Genomic DNA, 22,031 nt, shown 5'->3' with positions numbered 1-22,031 from the left:
TGCCCCCTTCCCCCCACCCCACAAACAGCTCTCAGCATCCTATCTCTCACTGTCACCAGTGCTGGCTCTCACCGAAGACCCAACAAACTCACAGATTTGTGCAAGTCTCACAACAGAAGAGGGTTCCTAGGTCCTGCTGACATTGCCCTAGGGAGCCAACTGCACCATAAAATTAAAGCGGTATCGCACTACTATAAACAGCCATGGCTTTCCCCCAAAGAATCCTGGGAGGTTAGGGGTGCTATGAGTTGTTAGGAGACCCTTATTTCCCTTGCCACAGTTGCAGTTCTCAGGGTGGTTTAAAAGTAGGCCCGTCTTCCCAGGGAACTGAGAATTGAAGATCTGTGAATGGAATAGGCTCTCCTTAACAACTCTGCTTTAAATGTGCAGGTAGGACTCTAGTCTCTGGCTCCAGATCCCCAACTTCACTACACATTTAAAGCTATTTTAGCACTTTGAAGTCCTGTTTTGTGCACGCTGCATTAAAGCCCTGTTTGGCACGATATCTGACGATTCTCCCCTCCCCGCAGTTTGCGCCACAGTAAATGCAGAGGAAATGGTGTCTGTGCTTCCTGTTTGAAAGTTTGAGAGAGTTTTACCAAATCGCACAGTGAGGATATGAAATAAAGCAGCAGACCTCTTTCACAGACTGAATTCCATTAGAATATAAAGTCATTATTGAAAAATATCCTGTTCCTTTTCTTAAAAATTGTAGTATAATCTCCTGTACAACAGACAGCAGTTTCCAACTAGAAAAACAACCAGATTTTGAATTGCTAGGCATAGGGCTGGATCCTCCAGAGTCCAAACTCACACTCGTTACACCAAAGTTGTTACAATCATTGAGACTCTGGCTGTGTACAATCCATGCACATTAAAGCATTCAAAGCAGTTTCTTTTGCTCAAAGAATTCTGGGTAGTGTAGATCACCCCTAAGAGATATGTTAACAACCCTTAAAAAAACTACAGTGCTCATAATTCTTCGAGGGAGGGGGAATGTTTGAATGCAGCCTTAAGCTGATTTCAGTAGCAACTAAGTGCCACTCACTTAGTCTGGATACAACCAATCATATTCAGGATTTCTGAGATGGGGTGGGGTCACACGTGCCTCTGATCTATTTACTGCTGAAGAGGCCAACAGGTTGTATCACAGTACAGTGGTACTTCGGGTTAAGTACTTAATTTGTTCTGGAGGTCTGTTCTTAACCTGAAACTTTTCTTAACCTGAATCACCACTTTAGCTAATGGGGCCTAATGCTGCCGCTGCTGCACGATTTTTGTTCTCATCCTGAAGCAAAGTTCTTAACCTGAGGTAATATTTCCGGGTTAGCGGAGTCTGTAACCTGAAGCGTATGTAACCTGAGGTACCACTGTACTGCTGGGATCAGAAGGGTTAGAAAGATATTGAGTAGTTTTATCTCACATTTGTTACTTTGAAGCTGTGTTGCCCACCCCAAATGGACCTAGTTTCAGCTTCAGAATTCTTGATCCCCGCAGAGTTGCATTTCCCATCCACCAGCACTGAGTGGTTGCTGTTAAGTCTAGCCCCAAAATTAAGCAAGTACCTTTGTACTTTGTAGTAGCAAAGCTGTTCAGAAGCTCATCCACAATCTACGTTTTATCTTAAACAGAGAAACAAAGGGACAATTTTAAATGGGGAGCAGGAATGGCCCTTCAATATGAGAAAAGGATTTTTAAGCATAGTGAACTTGGAGTCATCAAGTAAAACCATTTGGCTTCCAATTTAGGAGAGACAAATTACTTCATGCCATGGAGTATAATTTAATGTATGGAATTCACTGCCACACAATGGGGGTGGCTGCTAACTTAGACAGGGTCCTGCAACAAAATGGCATAGTGTGGAATGTGCCTGTTCCGGGTTCCCGCCATCCAACCAGCCAGCAACATCCTTGAGGATACTTCCATTTCATCTTCTCTTGTTTTTTGCTCCTGCAAAAGGCAGTCAGCATTTTGTATCCTTAATCCTTATTGGACTGTTTGGATTCCTCTCCTTAGAGTTCTCCTCACTCCTGTGCCCCCTTCAAACCAAGCCTGCTGATCCTTTTGTATATGGATGTTGCAGTTTTGGCTACCTAAATTGTCCATGTGTGGAGAAAGATTTCTCAGTTAGTATGCAGAGTAGCTTTAAAAAGGAGACTAATGAATGAGTGGTCTCTTGTTGGTTATGAGTCACGATGGCTGTGTGGAAATTCCAGGTTTGATGTTTTGGAGTTTTGCAGATGCAGAAGTAGGTCATCAGGTGGGGTGAAGCCACTAGGCTTCCTGGCAAGTAGGTTACAGTTGCTTACTGGAAAGTAGAGGGGTGAGGTGGAAGGCGATTGGCACAGTGCACGTGCACTGGCAGAAATGTTGGATTGGCTCTGCCAGTGGGTTTGCACCATGCTGACATCCACACCACCTCTCCCTCTCAGTGAGCAACAGCAACACACCAGGCAATCAGGTGTGGTGAACCTTTGGCCTTCTAGTTTTTGATGAACTGCAACTCCCACCAGACCCAGCAAACATAACCAGTGTCCAGGGATGATGGAAGTTGTAGCTCAGTAACATCTGGAAGGTCAAAGATTGACCAGAACTTGCTTAGATGGAGCATCATCCCTCATGGAAATGGTGGGCCTCACTTGGCCTTTTCTGGATTTTGTCAGCTGTATATCATAGCTTCACAGATATAAAATTGACTCTGTGAATACTTCATTTCTGTCCAATACCCTGCAGTGGTGGAGCAAGCAAGTATCTCTTCCACAGTGTGAATTTCGGCTAGACTTTCTGGTGGAGTTCTAGAACAGAACTGTTTTGGGCAAAGTGATGCCACCCTACAGAAAGATTGCCTGAAATTTATATGCTTAGTGCCTTCTTGGAGTAACTTCTCTGCTTGATGAGGTCCATCAGAAGATGGGCAATATAGGAAGATGCTGTATATAGTACTCAGTCAGACCATTGACCTCCATCTGGCCCAGTATTGTGCAAACTGGATGGCCACCCATGTCACCAGGGTTGTAGACATGGATCTCTTCTGGGCCTACCTAGAGATAATACTGTGGAATTAAACCTGGAACTATTTGAACTTGAAGCATATCCTCAAAGGAGGAGGTCAGAATCAAGAATGGGGGAGAGCAGCAGCAGCAGCAAAATTTTAGGCTCAGGCATTTAAAATGCTGTATATAGCTCTGGGATGATTAATGGATTTCTCTCACATGGCTGTTGTGGAGATGACTGCAAAGCAGCAGTGATATGGAAAGGAGGACTAAAAAGAGAGAATATGCAACTCAGGTTCAGGGCTGCCAACTTGAATAAAATATTTGGAGGCCCAGGTAAGCCCCACCCTCCAAGTGTCCCTATTTTCCAGGGAAATCCCTGATTGAGAGAAGGTGTCCTGGTTTCTGATTTGATCCTGGAGTGACCCACTTTTCCTTAGGATGTCCCTATTTACATTGGAGAAATGCTGGAGGGTATGGAGCTAGCCAACTCCCGAGGCATCTGAAGCAATCCTGTATAGGGAAGTTGTTGTTGTTTTTTAATAAAAAGTTTAATCTTTTATTATGTTTTTATATATGTTGGAAGCTGCCCAGAGTGGCTGGGCCAACCAGGTAAGATGCATGGGGTATAATTAGTAAAACGATCATTATGGAATGGGACGTCCCTATTTTCATCTGAGAAACGTTGGAGGGTATGCCTGCATAATTGATCACATAATGTGGTCCATGCACACCATTGTATGGCAATGCTTATCAACTTTGGGGGAGGCCCCCATGACCCCTAAGAGTTGGCTCCTATGCTCAGGTTCTTCACTCTTCATCTCTGCTTTATGTTGCACCAATCCTAACTGTCTTGTGCAGTGCAATCCTACATATGGCTTACTCCCAGGCAAGGGTCTAGAATTGCAACTTCAGACACTGTTCTGCGAGGTACTCTGTTCCCACAAATATTACTACAGTACTGTTGCAGAGAATAAAGTCAGACTTGAGGCCTTGTATATTTTCAACTGAAGTAGTTCCATAGCTTATAGAACTTCAGTATTTTAGGTATACTTTTAATGGAACACAGTGGGTGGCTGTGTGCAGATGTGTGCAACTGTGGCACACATACACCCCTCAACCATTTCCCTTCATAATGTACTATCATCAAGAAAGGGGATGTGGTTATGAAGAAAAGGGGACATGAGGACTAGTTAAGATAGGTTCGATCTATAGCAGGAGTCAGCAACCTTTTTCAGCCATGGACCGGTCCACCGTCCCTCAGACCATATGGGGGGCCGGACTATATTTTGAAGGAAAAAATGAATGAATTCCTATGCCCCACAAATAACCCAGAGATGCATTTTAAATAAAAGGACACATTCTACTCATGTAAAAACACGCTGATTCCCGGACCGTCTGCGGGCCAGATTTAGAAGGCAATTGGGCCGCATCTGGCTCCTGGGCCTTAGGTTGCCTACCCCTGATCTACAGCATACATATACAGAGATATGCAGTACATATCTGTGGTATACCTGGGAATATCCTTGCCTGAAACCAATGCATTTTTTCTGGGGGGGGCACAGGGGTACACATACCCCTAAACATTTTGTGAATCTAAGTTTGGCCTCATTGAGGGGCAGTATTTCAATATGGGTAGGAAATGAGAGTACCCCTAAACATTTTTTTAGAAAAAAAGTACTGCCTGAACCCCTGGAGAGATGCTGCCAGTCTGTGTATAGACAATACTGAACCAGATAGAGCAATGTTTTTATATTATTTGCAGGCTTGACAGTACCTAGAAGGTGGAAAGATTTGAGTCAACTTGCTATCCGAATGGCACCAGCATTGATGGGGGAAAAGTGAGACACAAGATGAAAGACAGTGGTGATTTTTAAAAGGCAAAAGGGAAGTTTCAAGTGGCATGACTGTACAAGATGACACTGTCAACCCAAAAGGAGAATTCTGGTCATAAGAACAACAAATGCTTTACAGTAAAACAGATGCACCCAATGGTCTGAACTATGTGTTACCCTCATGTTCTGGATGTTATACATTATCTTGTTCTTGTCACAAAAGCAAATTACTTTTTTAAAAAAAGAATAGACTCATTTTAAGGGAGCTTCCTCTGAAAAAAGAATCCAGTCCCCAATTGATCTACAGCTAGCAGAGGCAGCCTGTTTCCTTAGAAGCAAGCAGGCATGAATCATTGCAGCAAAGAGCACCAGGCTGATTAATTTCTCAGTCCATTATTGACAAAGGCATTATTGGCTATGATGATCTCAGATAAGACACTGCCTTCCTTCCACTTGGGGGACATAACTGAAATGATCTCATTGGTCTGGCGCAGGCACAAACTGTTCTTTGCAGGTTGCTTAGGACAACAACAGAGGCAGGAGACATTAGAGGGAGAAGAACCTCCATCCAAATGGCAAGAGGTGAATTGTTTCATCTACTGTGTGACTTTGCAAGGTTGATGTCTAAACCCTGTTAGTACACAGATTCCCCCTTCCAAAAACCAGTACAGTGGTACCTTGGGTTACAGATGCTTCAGGTTACAGACGCTTCAGGTTACAGACTCTGCTAACCCGGAAGTAGTACCTCGGGTTAAGAACTTTGCTTCAGGATGAGAACAGAAGTTGTGCGGTGGCGGCACAGCGGCAGCGGGAGGCCCCATTAGCTAAAGTGGTACCTCAGGTTAAGAACAGTTTCAGGTTAAGAACGGACCTCCAGAACGAATTAAGTTCTTAACCAGAGGTACCACTGTACAATGGTTTGTTAGTCATTTAGCAACCAATGAGGAAACGGAAACAACACACATTTACCCTTTACATTATACTCATACATTTTCCCCAGACCTGTCTTTTATGAAATATATTTTAACAGCATGTCAAAAAATGACCCGAAATGTGATGGAAGAGGAGTATGAAGAGAGGTAGAACAGGGCAGGGAGTGTGGAGCACCTGCTACGTTTTGGAGGACTAAGCTCTGTGCACCTTGTCTTACCTTCTTCCCCATCAACTAGACCATGGGTAGGCAAACTAAGGCCTGGGGGCCGGATCCGGCCCAATTGCCTTCTAAATCTAGCCCGTGGACAGTCCAGGAATGAGCATGTTTTTACATGAGTAGAATGTGCCCTTCTATTTAAAATGCATCTCTAGGTTACTTGTGGGGCATAGGAATTCTTCTTTTTTTCAAAATATAGTCCGGCCCCCCACAAGGTCTGAGGGACAGTGGACCGGCCCCCTGCTGAAAAAGTTTGCTGACCCCTGAGCTAGCCTGTTACCCTTGGATGTTGTAGGAAGACACTATTTTGCTGGCAGTGTTGAAGTATGGCTGTTAGTTCGTCATCTTCTCTATAGACAGCAAAATGTACTGAAACAGCTCTGGGGTGGAAAGGTGTGCATGAATATCGGGGCATCCAAGAGGGTATCTATTGTATTAACTGGGATTTGAATTTGCATCTTTCCAATCCTAGGCTGACCCTGTGTACTCTATGTTGGGGTAGTGAATCTGGTGCTCTTGAGAAGCTGTTGGACTGCAGTGCTCATCAGACCCAGCCACACACTGCCTGTGGTCAGGAATTATGGAAGTTCCAACATCTGGAGGGCACCATGATCCAGAGACCAATAAATTTAATAAACAACAACAACAAATTAGGGTGTCTTTTAGCTATTGAGCCTTCTAGTTGCCTGTAGAAACAGAAAACCGTGTCAAGGGTGGGTGATCATGAAGGGTGTAAAAGGATGGCACCCATGCGTAGTAGTCCCAGGAAGTAGCTTGTGAACTTGATGCTGTCTATTCAGAGATACCAATTTTTGACTTAAGGGTTGATACTCATTTCTCCATGGACAAAGTGTTGTTAGTGGTAGCAGGGCATGTGCTGCATAGAAAGAAAGAAGGCTAAGAAGTTACCCGTACTCTCATCCCTCTAAAGCAAGGCACTTGTGACAGTTGTCTCCTTTTTGTACAGTCATCAGGAAATGTAGAACTGCCCAGAAATAGTCTTTCAGTTCTGGGTTTTCTGTTTGTTTGTTTTTATGCCATGTTGTTGTTGTTGTTTAGTCGTTTAGTCGTGTCCAACTCTTCGTGACTCCATGGACCAGAGCACGCCAGGCACTCCTGTCTTCCGCTGCCTCCCACAGTTTGGTCAAACTCATGTTCGAGAACACTGTCCAACCATCTTATCCCTTGTTGTCCCCTTCTCCTTGTGCCCTCAATCTTTCCCATCATCAGGGAGTCTTTTCCAGGGAGTCTTCTCTTCTCATGAGGTGGCCAAAGTATTGGAGCCTCAGCTTCAGGATCTGTCCTTCCAGTGAGTACTCAGGGCTGATTTCCTTAAGAATGGATCAGTTTGATCTTCTTGCAGTCCATGGGACTCTCAAGAGTCTCCTCCAGCACCATAATTCAAAAGCATCAATTCTTCAGCGATCAGCCTTCTTTATGGTCCAGCTCTCACTTCCATACATCACTACTGGGAAAACCATGGCTTTAACTATACGGATCTTTGTTGGCAAGGTGATGTCTCTGCTTTTTAAGATGCTGTCTAGGTTTGTCATTGCTTTTCTCCCAAGAAGCAGGCGTCTTTTAATTTTGTGACTGCTGTCACCATCTGCAGTGATCATGGAGCCCAAGAAAGTAACATCTTTTTATGCTATAGACTTGTTTTAACAGGGAGGAAGTCCTCCTTTATCATTTTCAGCCATAATCGCTAGTCATAACCATTAATCTTTCACTTAAAGTGCTTTAGCTCTTGCAAAGCGGCTTTCAAATTCTCTGGAATGAAGTTGTCAGAAAAAGCCAGCCGCTAGAGAGAATAGCAGGAGACTGGCCTGTCCAGAACCCAGGATGTGGTCTGAATCAGTCAGGACTTGATATGACTTACATCTGCTTTTGAAGCCACTTCCTTAATTTTGTGCATTGTACATTCAGCCTAAGCTTCTTTCAGATTTACCTGGCAAAATTACAATAATATATATGGACCACCAGGTTCTTTGTTAGAATTTTGTAAAACTACAGTGAGTTTATTTCCTCTACACTTCCTTGAAGGACTTGGGGCTCATCCAGATTACCTTTATACCACACTTTCAGGCACAGGTTTGCACTTTAAAAGTTCTGTGTCAGAGTGTGGCACTTTTCTCTGGAAAACCCAATTGCTGTTTGCTCCAATTCAATGGTTAAACTCAGGTTTTCCCAGGAAAAGCACCAGGCCCCCCCAAAAAGCCATTAAAATATAGCGGACCCACCACTTAATACTACAAATTAATAATGCAGTAGATCCACTCCCGCTAAATGTTCCCAATTAAATATAGTGCACCCACCTCACGGTATACCAATTACACGAATTTCTACAATTTACCACAGATTATCTAGTGGGGGACTTGTGTGAGGGGAAAATGTAATGATATAGAGTCCCAGGCAGGATCTGATCAACAAATGAGAAAAGTTTTATTAAACAAAAAAGTTTATCAAACAAAGTGGGTCAGGAAATGCATCCCTAAACAGGTATTTAAAAAGGTAAAGGACCCCTGACAGTTGAGTCCAGTCGCAGACGACTCTGGTTGCGGCGCTCATCTCGCTTCACAGATGAGCCAAGGGAGCCGGCGTTTGTCCAGAGACAGTTTTCTGGGTCATGTGGCCAGCATGATTAAGCCACTTCTGGCGCAACGGAACATCAAAACCAGAGCAGTGCACAGAAATGCCTTTTACCTTCCCGTCGGAGCGGTACCTATTTATCTATTTGCACTTTTTTGGCGTGCTTTCGAACTGCTATGTTGGCAGGAGCTGGGACCGAGCAACGGGAGCTCACCCCACCACAGGGATTGGAACTGCCAACCACCTGATCGGCAAGCCCAAGGCTCAGTGGTTTAGACCACAGCGCCACCCGCGTAAAAAATAATAATATCCAGTATTCATTACCAGAGCCCCTGCCCTACCATTAGACTGAGTGTGGCCAGTAGTGTAGTGGAAGTCCACGTTCATGGGCAAATGATTTGGAGTACTTCAATATCTTCTTTTGAAATGACTTGACTTGCATTTTCCACGAGGCTTTGTTGCATGAAGGAGATGATGGAGGTCAAGGGTATGGGGAAGGCTGACCTGTGTGGTCCACATGGCCTAGCCTGTGTACCTAAGCTAGCCTGCTGCCCACAGGTGAGATGAAGGATGATCTCCTGTCTCTGTAAGCTTTCATTTCCAGTCTGGTTTGCTTTTCCCTGTACACGGAATGAAAGACAGGTGCCATGTTCATAACTTGTTGTCAAAGGATTTGGACGTTTCCTCACTGTGTTTGGATGAAGGGTCCGCTCCATTCTCAGGATCCAGAAACATTTTTTAAAGTAAATAAAATTAAAACAAGAATCTCAAAACTGTACCATAAAAAGAATAAATATTTCTTCCCCTTCTTTTTTTATTGTATGTAGCTGATACTTCGACAGCACAAAATCCCAACCAGGAAACAACTTCCAGCAATGGAATTTTCTCTCAGGGAGCTTCCACTTCAGGTAACAACCTATTATTATTTTCCAGTAGGGCTATTTTCTCATGTCTGCTGTTTCTACCAATAGTGATGACAGCACAAGATTAATCTTGTGCTGAGGGAGTTCGCACTCTAAAATATTCCAGTTATTGAGAGGAGGAAGATAAAGCTGAGGAACACCTTGTGTTTTACTTTTGCCCTGTAGGAGTCTTCTTGTCACTCATTCCAGGAGAAGCCTGTACCTTGTCATGTATTGATTGAGTTGCATTCTTCAGCCTGGGCAAGTGTACTTGGGAGCTCCACTGATAAGATTGTGTAGGCAAAACAGAAACAACAAGTGTTGCAGCCCCATGTAACTTAAAAAGAGGCACGTAGCAAAATTCTCAAGGCTGCAGTTCACACACCCTTTAAGCTGGGGCTAGGCACATTCCCACCCTCTCCTCCTCCTCTCTTAATAAATGCAGAAAAACTAGATTTATTACCTGGATTCTTGCTGGCATGGACATGAATCAGACCCCAGCTTTTGCACCTCTTACCCCCTACTAGAGAACCCAGGTGGCATCGGGGGGGGGGGCAGTTTCAGCAGCCTCAGACACCTACAGGCACATTTGCACCGCACATATAAAGCACATGACTTCCCCCCAAAAGTCATGGAGACTGCAATTTACCTACACAGGTCTGCCAATCCCAGTGTTCTTAACAAACTACAGTTTCCACAATTCTTGAGGGGACTCATGTGCTTTATACATGTGTTGGTTGTGCTTGGATATATGGTGCAGATCTGCGATATGCACCATAAACTTAAAGTACATGATGTCCCCCCCCAAAAAAAAAATATTCCAGGAAGTGTAGGGTGCTGAGAATGATGGCTCTGCAAGCAGTAAACTACAGTTCCCAGGATTCTTTAGGGGAAGTAATATGCCGTAAATACATGCAGTGCTTTTCTTCTAGGAAAAAAAGGTGTTGGTACTGTGTACAGTGTACCTCTGGATACGAATGGGATCCGTTCCGGAGCCCCGTTCGCATCCTGAAGCAAACGCAACCCGTGTCTAGGCATGCGTGGGTCATGATTCGCTGCTTCCGCACAAGCACATGATGTCATTTTGACTGAGCATGCGCGAGCGGCAAAACCCGGAAGTAACCCATTCCATTATAGTGGTACCTCAGGTTAAGTACTTAATTTGTTCCGGAGGTCTGTTCTTAACCTGAAACTGTTCTTAACCTGAGGTACCACTTTAGCTAATGGGGACTCCTGCTGCCACTGCGCTGCCAGAGCACAATTTCTGTTCTTATCCTGAAGCAAAGTTCTTAACCTGAAGCACTATTTCTGGGTTAGCGGAGTCTGTAACCTGAAGCATATGTAACCTGAAGCGTATGTAACCTGAGGTACCACTGTACTTCCGGGTCGCCGCAGAGTGCAGCCCGAAAGTGGTCAACCTGAAGCAACTTCAACCCAAGATATGTCTGTACTGTTGAGAACCCCCAGAAGAGGAAGAAAAAATCACTGAGTATACAGTATGTGCAGCCTAAGTCTTGGCAGTATGGCCAACAGGAAACAGTGTATTTAAAAAACAAAACAAAACTGGTCTGGTTGAACTGGAGGCTACTCCTACCTGAGCCCATGCCTGTCTGCCTTACTTACAAGCATTCCAGAGGGTGGCACTGTCTCTCATTTTAATATCAGCATTGCCGTTTGTTGAACGCGGCTGAGTTAGGAGGATAGGAGCACAACTAGAACTAGTTGGCTCCACCTGTTGCTGGTTCTACCTGACGTTGGGCTCCCTGTCTTCCACCCTCCCAGTCCCAATGGACACTAGCTGCTGCCATTCGGTTGCATGTCAGATATCAAGCTGTTTCAGTTGCTTATCAGGCCAAAGGGGCCCAGCCCAGGAAATGCTAGACGATCTGATTGTGTCACCTAGCCCACGGTTACATTTTGGGAAGTTCCGCTGTTTATTTCTCAACTTCCTGTACAGGTTTCCTGTAGTGGGTGTTTGGTGGGCTGCTGCCCTCTTGCACTGTTTTGTGGGCTTCTGGGAAGCATCTGATTGGCCAATGGCGGAAACAGGATGCTGGGCTGAAGTGGTCCCTTGCCTCTGACCCAGCAGGTCTCTTCTTTTGATGCTCTGAAGCTCCATTCAGCAATCTTCCCCTCCAGAACCATCGGCCAAGGCGTCCCAACAAACAGCTGCCTTTGAAACAACTCCTTAAAATAAAACGCAGCCCTTGCTCCAAAACATTTTCTCTCATCCACAGGAAGGGAGGAGCTTTTGACACACACACACACACACACACACACACACACACACACACACACAGCAACTCACATATTATATAAAAATGAAAAGGAGCCAGACCCCTGCAGTGTCGGAAGACATTTTCATGCTCCAAAATGTTTTGAAAGAGTATTAGGGTGGTTCTGATTTTCAGCAACCTAGGCTTGGTCTCTGGAATGTATTCTTCCTAAATATCTCAGACCAGGATCACAGCTACACAGGGCCAAGGAAAACATTACTTTAAAAGTATTCCTGCACTTAATGTGCCCATTCTTCTGCAAGGGTCAAGACAATGGCAGGCAGGCAGGGGGCACTTAACCCTTTCCTGATATCCAAGAGTCACCCCCCCATGCTATTTGCATTGGGAGGAACAATCCTTGGGCTACACTGGGAATAAGTGCTGGAGAGAGGGATCCCCCCCCCAAGCATTGTGTGTTTATGTCTGTGTGCATGTCTGCATTAAGATCTCCCCCTTTGTCTTGCCATAGTTTCGATATTACTTTTCCTCTTCCTCATGGCAACTACTTAGGTGTGCATTTTGGTTGTGTTTTTTAATTGCCTGTTAAATGTGGTAATGCATTTCACCTTACTGTAATGCATGTGACCTTACATTGAGTTTGGCTCATAGTCTGTAGTTTAGTGTGGCCCATGGTTTGTAGAAGAGAAGTCAAATCTGCAGTGACAGCTTGCATACGATTTTGTGATTAAAAATTTGCTTTTAGGGCACTGTTCACTTCAGATGAAGACTTCTTAAGAGTCAATTCCAAGACACAGCAACTCTAGTTTACAGGAGTTGCTGATTGCAAAGGCCTCTAACTGAGACCCTGGAGAGCTGCAGGCAGAGTAGACCAATTGGGACCAGTGGTCTGCTCAGAATAAGGCAGCTTCCTATGTTCATTACAAAGTGCATTTCTGTCCTCCCTTTCCTCTAAGCATCATGGAGTGGCATAAAAGATCTACCTTCCACTGAGTCTTCTTGGTCTTACTCCAACTCTGCATAACTCAGCTTTCTGCAACCTGGCATCCTCCAGATGTTTTGGATTATATCTGCAGCCAGCACAGTCATGGTCAATAGCCAATGTGTGGAGGAAAATATATAGAGCATAAGGGTATCAGAAAATGAACTAGGAGGATAAGGAGAAGCTCTGAGCACAAGGCTGTTTTTAGTGGCAGCCCAATGTTCTTTATGTACTTCTGCTCCTGTGGTCCTTATATTTTTGATTCAATTAAAGAATGTTAAAAGAGCAAATTAATCTTCTGTATCTTGTTCTGCTCGATATGAAAATAAACCTAGTCTCAACTTTTCTTTTTGGCAGCTCCACGTTCCGTTACACAAGCACCAATCCTGCCTTTCAAGAAGTATAATTTAACCATGAAGGGTATGTTTTCTCCTCTTAATCTTGAGCATTGATTGGTAGTAAAGAAGTCATGCTAATTTGGTTTCTTTTGCGTGGGAGTGGGGGCAGGGAACCACAAGTAAGATTCCAGCTATCATGGCCATGGAGATAAATTTAAAAACATTGGATCAAAATTTTCTAGAGTAGCTCAAAGCTAGAGAACAAATTGAGGGGGTGGGGGTGGAAACTGCTTGTATTTAAGGCTGGGCTGAGATGGACAGTCTTGATGATGATGCTTTATGGACTTTATGGGCTCCTTTGGGCTGTGTGGGCTACACAGCTAATAAATATTATTATTTGAATTTTTGCCATTAAATAATTTTATGTCAAAAAGTATGCGGATAGAAACCAAACATGTCTGACTATTTAAGTCCAGAATACAAAGTACAGCTTATAGGTCGCTGTGCAGGAAACTACAGTGAACCATGTGTGTCTGAGGTTACCCACAGAGTATTTCATTTTTATATCAGACCAAGCCCTATGGTTTTGCTGCTACCCTTTTCTGAGTTGCTCCATAGGGATACATTCTTAAACCAGTTTGTCAAGTGTCTCCCTTTCTGTCAAAAAAGAGACAGAGTTATTTTAGCGCTCCTTTTTGGTCATGCTGGGCATGGACCCTCTTACCAATGATATTTAAACTGCTTGAGTAACTTTTTTTTTTTAGGCTGAACGGTCAGGGATAAATTGCTTCACATAAAATAAATACTGAGTTATTACGGAGGTATTTCACAGAATTTATATGAAGGAAAATTAGTTGAACTTAACCCAGTAGAACTGTGATTTACTAAGAACATAAGAGCCTGCTGGATCAGGCTAAAGGCCCATCTAGTCCAGAATCCTGTTCTCACGGTGGCCAAACAGACACCTGTGGGAAGCCTGCAAGCTGGTCATGATTGCCGCAGTGCTTTGCCCACCTGTGATTCCCAGGAGCTCATATTTTGTAGACCTCACACCAAAAGGCTTCTCTGTCTAGTTGTCATGGACTGGTTGGATGCTGAGGAATGGTGGGAGGAACCAGCAGGGGAACCAAGGGAAGAAGGTTTAGAGCCCAGGGAGTAGTGGGGGGGACAACGATGAGTGGTTAGAGGGAGAAGACTGGGAAAAGGAAGTGTTGGAAGCTGAAGACCTAGTGAGTTGGGAAAGTCTGTAGCAGAGAGAAGTCCAGAATCGGAGGCAGAAGCTGAAGCAGGAGAGTGGAAGGAGGGAGACCAAGAGGCAGAGATGAGTCAGGCTGGCAAAGAGACATGGTTGTCTCTGCCTCCTGCTGTGACAAGCTCCCCTCCCCTCTTGTCTCCCAGAACCAGAAAAGGCATAAACAGGACAGAGGAGAGGTTGGCTACACAAAGGCACAGTCTCAGATGGCTTGGAAAAAAATCCTGGGGAGGAGGGGACTTAGATGGCAGTGAAGAGGGTGGGGACTTTCAGTCACGACAACTGATTTTCATGGAGTATGACCACCAGGAATAAGCTACTTTGTTCATTAATCAAGTCTGTTAAGATCGCGTTTTTGCCAATAAAGAGTTAACTTCAGATTTGGACTGTGATTACTGACTAGCACTCACCTGTGACACTTGCTGATGCAAATGCCTGACTTATCAATGCACTGGGAGTATTTACTTCTAAGCAAGTCCCTGAAATTGATGGAAACGACAGTTTTAAGTGTGTTTGGTAGAATTGCAGAATGGTAGGGCTTTTCTAATGTCCTCATTGCAAAATTAATCTGGATTTAATCTAGTGTATGTGCAACCAATAGTCTGTTGTTTTTTAAAAAATAGTTACGTAATTTCATATTAAAGTACTTTCTATTAAGCACATAACTTTCTTTTTATTTCCCATAGATTCCCCCAAAGATTCAGTGCTTAAAACCATCATTTTACAGAGTCCAGCTGAGCTTGAACTGTTGTGTAGTTTGGTTCTTAAGCCTTCTGTGAATGTGGAAGAAATTGAGGTTGTTTGGAAGAAGGAGAACGAAACAATAAAAAATGACAGAATCTTCAAGAATGAAAGCAAGAACAGCTGGTGCAGTCGACATGAGTGAGTGGCCTTTCTGATTTGCCTAGTGTATTACAGTATTTGTAAGGAAGGAAGGTTTGATGCAGACAGGTGTACTGGCATTGCTCCCCCACCCCAGTTGATGATCTTCTGCAGGGTATGAAAAATGATTGATATAAAAGATTGCATTTGCAGTGAAGAGGAGAGCCACAGGATGGCTACTGCAAAGGGCATCCTTGTGTCAAGTTTTTCCCTTCCATTCACAATGTGTAGCAGCATTTACATGGTGCCATAAAGACAGACGTGCCCCAGGTGGGAGGCGTGTGATCTACCAGGTGATGTTGGAGTTCAACTCCTATCACTGAGTTGGCATGGCCAGTCGTTGGGGATGAAGAGATTTGTGGTCTAGTAACATCTTCAGAAGGGACCCAGGTGGCGCTGTGGGTTAAACCTAGGACTTCCTGATCAGAAGGTCAGCGGTTCGAATCCCCGCAATGGGGTGAGTTCCCGTTGCTCGGTCCCTGCTCCTGCCAACCTAGCAGTTCAAAAGCATGTCAAAGTGCAAATAGATAAATAGGTACCGCTCCGGCGGGAAGGTAAACGGCGCTTCCGTGCGCTGCTCTGGTTCACCAGAAGTGGCTTAGTCATGCTGGCCACATGACCCGGAAGCTGTCTGCAGACAAATGCCAGCTCCCTCGGCCAATAAAGCGAGATGAGCGCCGCAACCCTGGTCGGTCACAACTGGACCTAATGGTCAGGGGTCCCTTTACCTTTAACATCTTCAGAACCCATCCCTGATTTTAAATTTGAGAGGTGGAGATCTCAACACATGTCATTTTTGTTGTTGGCCACATAATGGGTAACTTAAGTTTCACCTAATGGGTAAATATTCACTGGAAGTTCCATCTGTAGTATTTTATCTGTGGTGGTTTGTTCACACAAGATGCACTGCCCATCAATTGATCTGTTTCATGTGCTACAGTTTGCAGTCTTCCATGAATCTGGAATATCCTTGTTTTAGCAATTTTGCCTTCACTCTCTAATTCTACTTTCAGTTTTTGCTTTGTGAAGTTAATTCCAGCTTCTTATCACTCCTTTTTATTATTTATTTATTTTTTTAAAAAAATAGTCATATAACATCAATTATATAATGCTTCTTCTGTTAAGGGTAAATGTCACAACAAGAGACCAACTTGGAAGCTATACTTGTGTTTATAAAACCAAACCTGAAGAAGTTAATTCTACATTTCATTTGCAAGGTAAGATCATGATATGGTTGCTTCTTTTGTGATCCTATTTATTCATAGTGACATAACCTAACCACAGGGTTTTATTGCCCTGAGCATTTGTGCTAATAGCAATAAAATCCCATGGAGCCAAATTGGGGGAGGGAGTTCAGCGTTTTTTTCCCTCCAAAATACTTGTTGGGTTTCACCCATCCCTGTTTATGATGCTTTGCTGATATAGAGTTAGCAATAGAGAGATCTCATGGAAAGGTTCCATTGCCTTCCTGTCCAACTCTATCTTGTAATTGGACTTATAAAGCAAATGTGAATGCCTGTGGAAGTGGGCTTTGGTGCATCATGGTGGGCTGAGCATTGAAGAGCACTAGGACCATAATGGAAGGGAAAAGATGGTGGAGGCAGAACATGAGAAGAATCCTCAACAATCTGAGGGTATGGTATGTTGATTTACAGTGGTACCTCGGGTTACGAACTTAATATGTTCCGGAGGTCCGTTCTTAACCCGAAACCATTCTTAACCTGAGGCGCGCTTTCGCTAATGGGACCTTCTGCTGCCGCCGCGCGGCTGGCACGTGATTTCTGTTCTCATCCTGAGGCAAAGTTTGTAACCTGAGATACTACTTCCAGGTTAGTGGAGTTTGTAACCTGAAGTGTTTGTAACCTGAGGTACCACTGTACTTATATTCAGGGTTGGCCACATTGTTTTGCCCCCTAACCAAAAATATTGGTTTGATTTCATGGGGAATTAAATGTATGCAATACTTAGGCGCTCTCTCTCCCAAGGTGAAAGCAGCTTGTAGTGATGTAAACTAGTTGAAATGAGAACAGCATGAGTCTTACATGCAAAAAAAGTTGCACCAGAAACTATCTGCATGCAGAACTACTGTAAAGGAAAACAGAAATGGGCTTCATTCATTGTGCATTGCAGCGGGCATTTATTCTTTCTGTAATAGGTACCCCATCTTTCTACCAAGGGGCTCAGGATGCATAAAGCCCTTCCACACTTTCTATCCTTGCAAACCTGTGAAATAGATTAGGCTGAGAGACAGTGACTGGCCCCATCTGCGTTAACCATTATGTGGCATTGGCTCTTCACACCACTGACATACTTAAACTTTTGCAGCAGTTTACAAGTACAGTGGTACCTCAGGTTTAGAACTTAATTCGTTCTGGAGGTCCGTTCTTAACCTGAAACTGTTCTTAACCTGAAGCACCACTTTAGCTAATGGGGCCTCCCGCTGCTGCCGCACCGCCGGAGCACGATTTCTGTTCTCATCCTGAAGCAAAGTTCTTAACCCAAGGTACTATTTCTGGGTTAGCGGAGTCTGTAACCAGAAGCGTCTGTAACCTGAAGCGTCTGTAACCCGAGGTACCACTGTATAAAAACCAATGACTCAAAAACACTAAAATATGAACACACGTAATTAAAATATGCAATCAAACAATAACAATAATAATAATAATAGCAAGTTCTATAAGTAAGCATACCACTTGGAGCAAGCAACATTTTATCTTTAAGATGCATAAGTGAGTGCAGCACTGAATGTAATATTTTCAACTTTTTTATTGTGTGGTTTGTGTGGGTTTTTTTTGGGGGGGGGGTTGGACATATCTTTGTGTTTTTAAATTTATATATTTGTTCCTGGAGTTGAAGTTCTACCTATTGTCCTGAGTTTTTGTTTTGTTTTTGTTTTTCACTTTGTTTCCCCTGCCCTCTCCTTCAAACCTGCCCAGGATTTGCAACAGTTTTTACTGATGCTTTCCCTTTTTACTGAAATGGGGTTGTAAGAAAGGTACCTTGGTGTAAGATGATATTTTACTGGAGATGCAAGTTGCTGAATTATTAAAATGGGACTAAATATAGAATGGATGGGACACAGTGATGGGTGCCAATTAAATATTAACGATGTGCTGCCTTTGTATAGGCCATAACTATTTCAGAGTTGAGAGCAAGTATGTTTTGAAGAACTTTCACTTGGACTCTTAATAAATTAACCTTCAATTTGCTAGTTGTGTGGATACTTGTGGAAAAGCAGCAGCCAAACCATCTTAAAAAGCAGCTGTTTTGCAGGATTAGAATTTCATTATTGCAGAGTCAGGTTTTGCATTTAACTTGTGACCAAAGGACACCCATTCATTGGGTTTCAGTAATAATGTTTTTTGAAATATTTTTTTCAATGCTGCTGTAGCACCAAGGCAATTTCTGAACTAGATTATATCCAATAATGCATCCTTCATTTGTGGGGGTGGATCTAGACACAGGTTCAAAAGTCATAAATAAGTCAGAAGTTAAATTGTTACAACAAAAGGGGGGGGGGAGCCTATGTAACAATCCATATAAACTCCTTTTTGCTCTCTGGCACCAATTGGTGTGGATGTTTATAATGCATGCAAAACGTACAGTGGTACCTCAGGTTACATACACTTCAGGTGACACACTACGCTAACCCAGAAATAGTGCTTCAGGTTAAGAACTTTGCTTCAGGATAAGAACAGAAATTGGGCTCCGGCGGCGCGGCAGCAGCAGGAGGCCCCATTAGCTAAAGTGGTGCTTCAGGTTAAGAACAGTTTCAGGTTTGTAATATGCAGAAAATAGCAATATTAGAGAAACCAAAGACTGGAACTGAGGGAAGTCGGGGGTGGGGTGGGGGTGGGTTCTGGGGGGGAGGGAGGAAAAATGGGGGGGGGAATAAGGATATGTTTTTGGATAATATGTCTTGTTATAATTTTGAATTAAAAAAGGAAGGGAAAAAAAGAACAGTTTCAGGTTAAGAATGGACCTCCGGAATAAATTAAGTACTTAACCTGAAGTACCACTGTATTGTGACGAATGTAGCGAAGTCTCTGGTCATTCCCAGAAGAAACCAGTTTACATGGTGCTGGCAGATATGGCCACTTCATGTAGAACTGAGGCACCTATCATTGTGTGCTCCAGATCTGCTGGACTACAATTTTCATCATTCCTGGCCACACTAGCTGTGGTTGAAGGAGTTGTAGTCCAAAAACTCTGGAGGCCACCATTTTGACTACCTGTGAGTCATGGAGACTGTTATGTATTCATTAGTCTGTGTGTGCCTGAGCTTGAGTCTGGACTATGGATTCTGAGCCCCTGTGTTCTGATTTGATACATGATATCCAATCACAGAACATTTCAGGATTTGGGACATCGACCCTTAAACTCTGAGTTACGATTCGCAGCTTGGAAGTTTAGACAGCCAATCACGGTGGGAGTAGGAGTGGCCCAGGCCTCCAGAAATGTCTATAAGCAGTTGCTTTGACCTTATTGTCCAGTTCTGTTAGTTCAACAAAGGTTCTTGCTGTTATCACTGTGTCTTGCTTCATGGGAACCCACCTACACTTCAGGGGCTCTGCAATGAGAAAAGTGATCAGGGGAGAGAGTAGAAAGCCCAATCTTTGTTCATCGTTCTTATTGTGGAAGCTTTGTTTGTATCATGAGTATGGAATGTATTTCCCTATCCTATGCATGCTTCCTCAGATGTCTACCGTAGTCAACTGCAGCCTTAGGTTGCAATTTTAGACATGCCTCCTTGCGGGGGTAGTTTCTATTGTATTCAGTGTGTCTTCTGAGTAGATATGTATAGGATTCTGCTGGTTAGTCTTTTATTATCAAGTGAATTGAAACTGGCTTTTTATATGGTTTCCAGTGGTCTCCCATTTAGCTTCAGCTAACTTGCAAAATACAATGGTGCAGCTAGTCCTGGAGCTCAGGGCCAAAGTTGAGAACTCTACAGCCTGTTTTCCCTTCCAAATGATTGCCCAGAGAATGGCAAACAAGCTTTCTTTAAAAAAAAATCAAATCATTTTACTGTATAGTCATGTGGCAGCCAGCCAGAGATATATATGGTTGCAGATGTTGAGCTTAACTTTACTTTAAAAATATATCACCTTTTTTGCAACAAAACTGTACTTGTTCTCAAATGTGAGTTGAATCTGGGCAGCAGATATAAACGGTACCATATTCTGCATAGCCTACAAGTGTTCCAGATAAACTGGGACATCTCGTTTTTTATTGCGAGAGACCGGCAGCCATTTTGGTTGCTGGGATCTTGTCCAATTTTGCAGCACAAAAGTGCTTGGGGGGGCGATCTTGCATGGGGGTCAAAAAACATGCATTTGGTGGCACTGTACCTGAAAAAAAACGCTTTGGGTGTGGGGAATTGTGGTGTGAAATTATGACAACCAAAATGGCTGGCATGCTGTCATGATAAAAAAATGAGAAGATGGCATCTGGGAAGATGGCGTCCCAGATTTTGGCTTTAAACTCTTGTAATGTATGTATTTTGTAGTCAAGACGGTGCTTTGATTTTAGTGAGCTTAAAATGTGGAGGATACATGCTCTGTGTATTTCATTTCTTATTTTAAAATCAGTGGAGGCAAACTTCTTTAAAAAAACAACAACCTTGAACATATCGGGAATGTAGATGCTGTTTTAAAGCATGGAATGGGAGCAGAGGAGGCAGAGACAGAAGAAAAGTTAATTGTGAGCCTCATAGTTGAAGTAATGCATATGGCTGTTGAAAGCTTTGTGCTGCCCTAGTAAGGCACCATTTCAAAACACAATGGGATGGCTGTGTCCATGTCATGTTCACTCTCCTCCCCACCCAACCCCCTTTTGCCTGACGCCTCCGCAGACCCAGTCGTCATCGCTTATTCTGAGCAGCGAAACAGTGTGTGCTATCTAAGAAGGAAAACTTTCATTAAAACAGAGCAGCATGACAAAAGAGATCACGCTCTGCTGACGAACATTAATCAGACTGAGAAGCAGTGATGCTAATCAGATACATTTGGTTTCGTGCTTTATATGCTGAGCTCTAATTTATCGGAGAGATTAAAGCAATATGTTTTAACAGCGCTCTGCTTCTCAGTTGGCTGAACCCCTATTTGCGCAAAGAAAGGAAAAGCAGGAAGGACATTGAATGGATAGCTTGTATTTGGCTCTTTTGAGGCCGGTTATCTTTTCCTTGCTCGGGTTCATACATCCATCTGAGAGAAATTAGCATGGTCTAGGATTGGCAGAGGCCCCTTCTGTAACAATAGCAAAGATAAGGAAGTAGCAGATCCTCCAAGTGTCCCTATTTTCCAGGGACAGTTCTGGATTTACAGAAGCCATCCCAGTTTCTGATTTGATCCCAGAATGTCCCGCTTTATTTTAGGACATCCCTATTTTCATCAGAGAAATGTTGGAGGGTATGGAGTTATTCCTATGTGTTGTAGATCCTTGAATGCATCCTTTCACAAGTGGTATTTTTAAACAAACAAACAAAAACAAACAGCTGTCTGAAGTATCACAAGTGTGTTTTGTTTTTTCCTTAGTGCCTGAACCGCATGGAAAATCTGAGCGCATAATCAGTTACGTAGGCGATTTTGTGGTCCTGGCGTGTTTGGTTGGCAGTGAAACCCACCAATATAACCCATCTTCCTGGGTTTGGTATACAAAGAATGGAAGTGAACAGGTGAAGTTCTGCTTGATAAAAGACAAACACATGTCATTCAGTACTTTTATAGAAAGCTCTCTTCAAATGCAGTTTAGAAATAGGATAAGCGTTGGACACAGGGATACTCATGATGCAGAAAATACTTTCATAAAGCCGTATTATTTTGAGGATTCCATTTTCTTTTGAGCCTATGCCCTAGTTTAACTGAAAATGCCT

The 22,031-nt window shown here is 43.4% G+C and overlaps 1 protein-coding gene across 2 annotated transcripts in view; it reads left to right on the top strand.

The window, feature by feature from the left end:
* Window positions 1-22,031, top strand: part of EMB (embigin) — a 31,166-nt gene that overhangs the window by 1,258 nt on the left and 7,877 nt on the right. For both annotated transcript variants that reach the window (XM_053408232.1, XM_053408231.1), the window contains exons 2-6: window positions 9,395-9,475; window positions 13,043-13,105; window positions 14,962-15,157; window positions 16,283-16,374; window positions 21,694-21,833. In XM_053408232.1, the coding sequence (XP_053264207.1) occupies window positions 9,395-9,475; window positions 13,043-13,105; window positions 14,962-15,157; window positions 16,283-16,374; window positions 21,694-21,833 (572 nt within the window). The remainder of the gene's footprint in view (window positions 1-9,394; window positions 9,476-13,042; window positions 13,106-14,961; window positions 15,158-16,282; window positions 16,375-21,693; window positions 21,834-22,031) is intronic.

The sequence above is a fragment of the Podarcis raffonei genome, chromosome 11 (genome assembly GCF_027172205.1).
Source record: "Podarcis raffonei isolate rPodRaf1 chromosome 11, rPodRaf1.pri, whole genome shotgun sequence".
NCBI classification, from domain to species: domain Eukaryota; kingdom Metazoa; phylum Chordata; class Lepidosauria; order Squamata; family Lacertidae; genus Podarcis; species Podarcis raffonei.
Note: the sequence above shows the minus strand (reverse complement) of the source record. Positions and strands in the feature narration are given on the sequence as shown.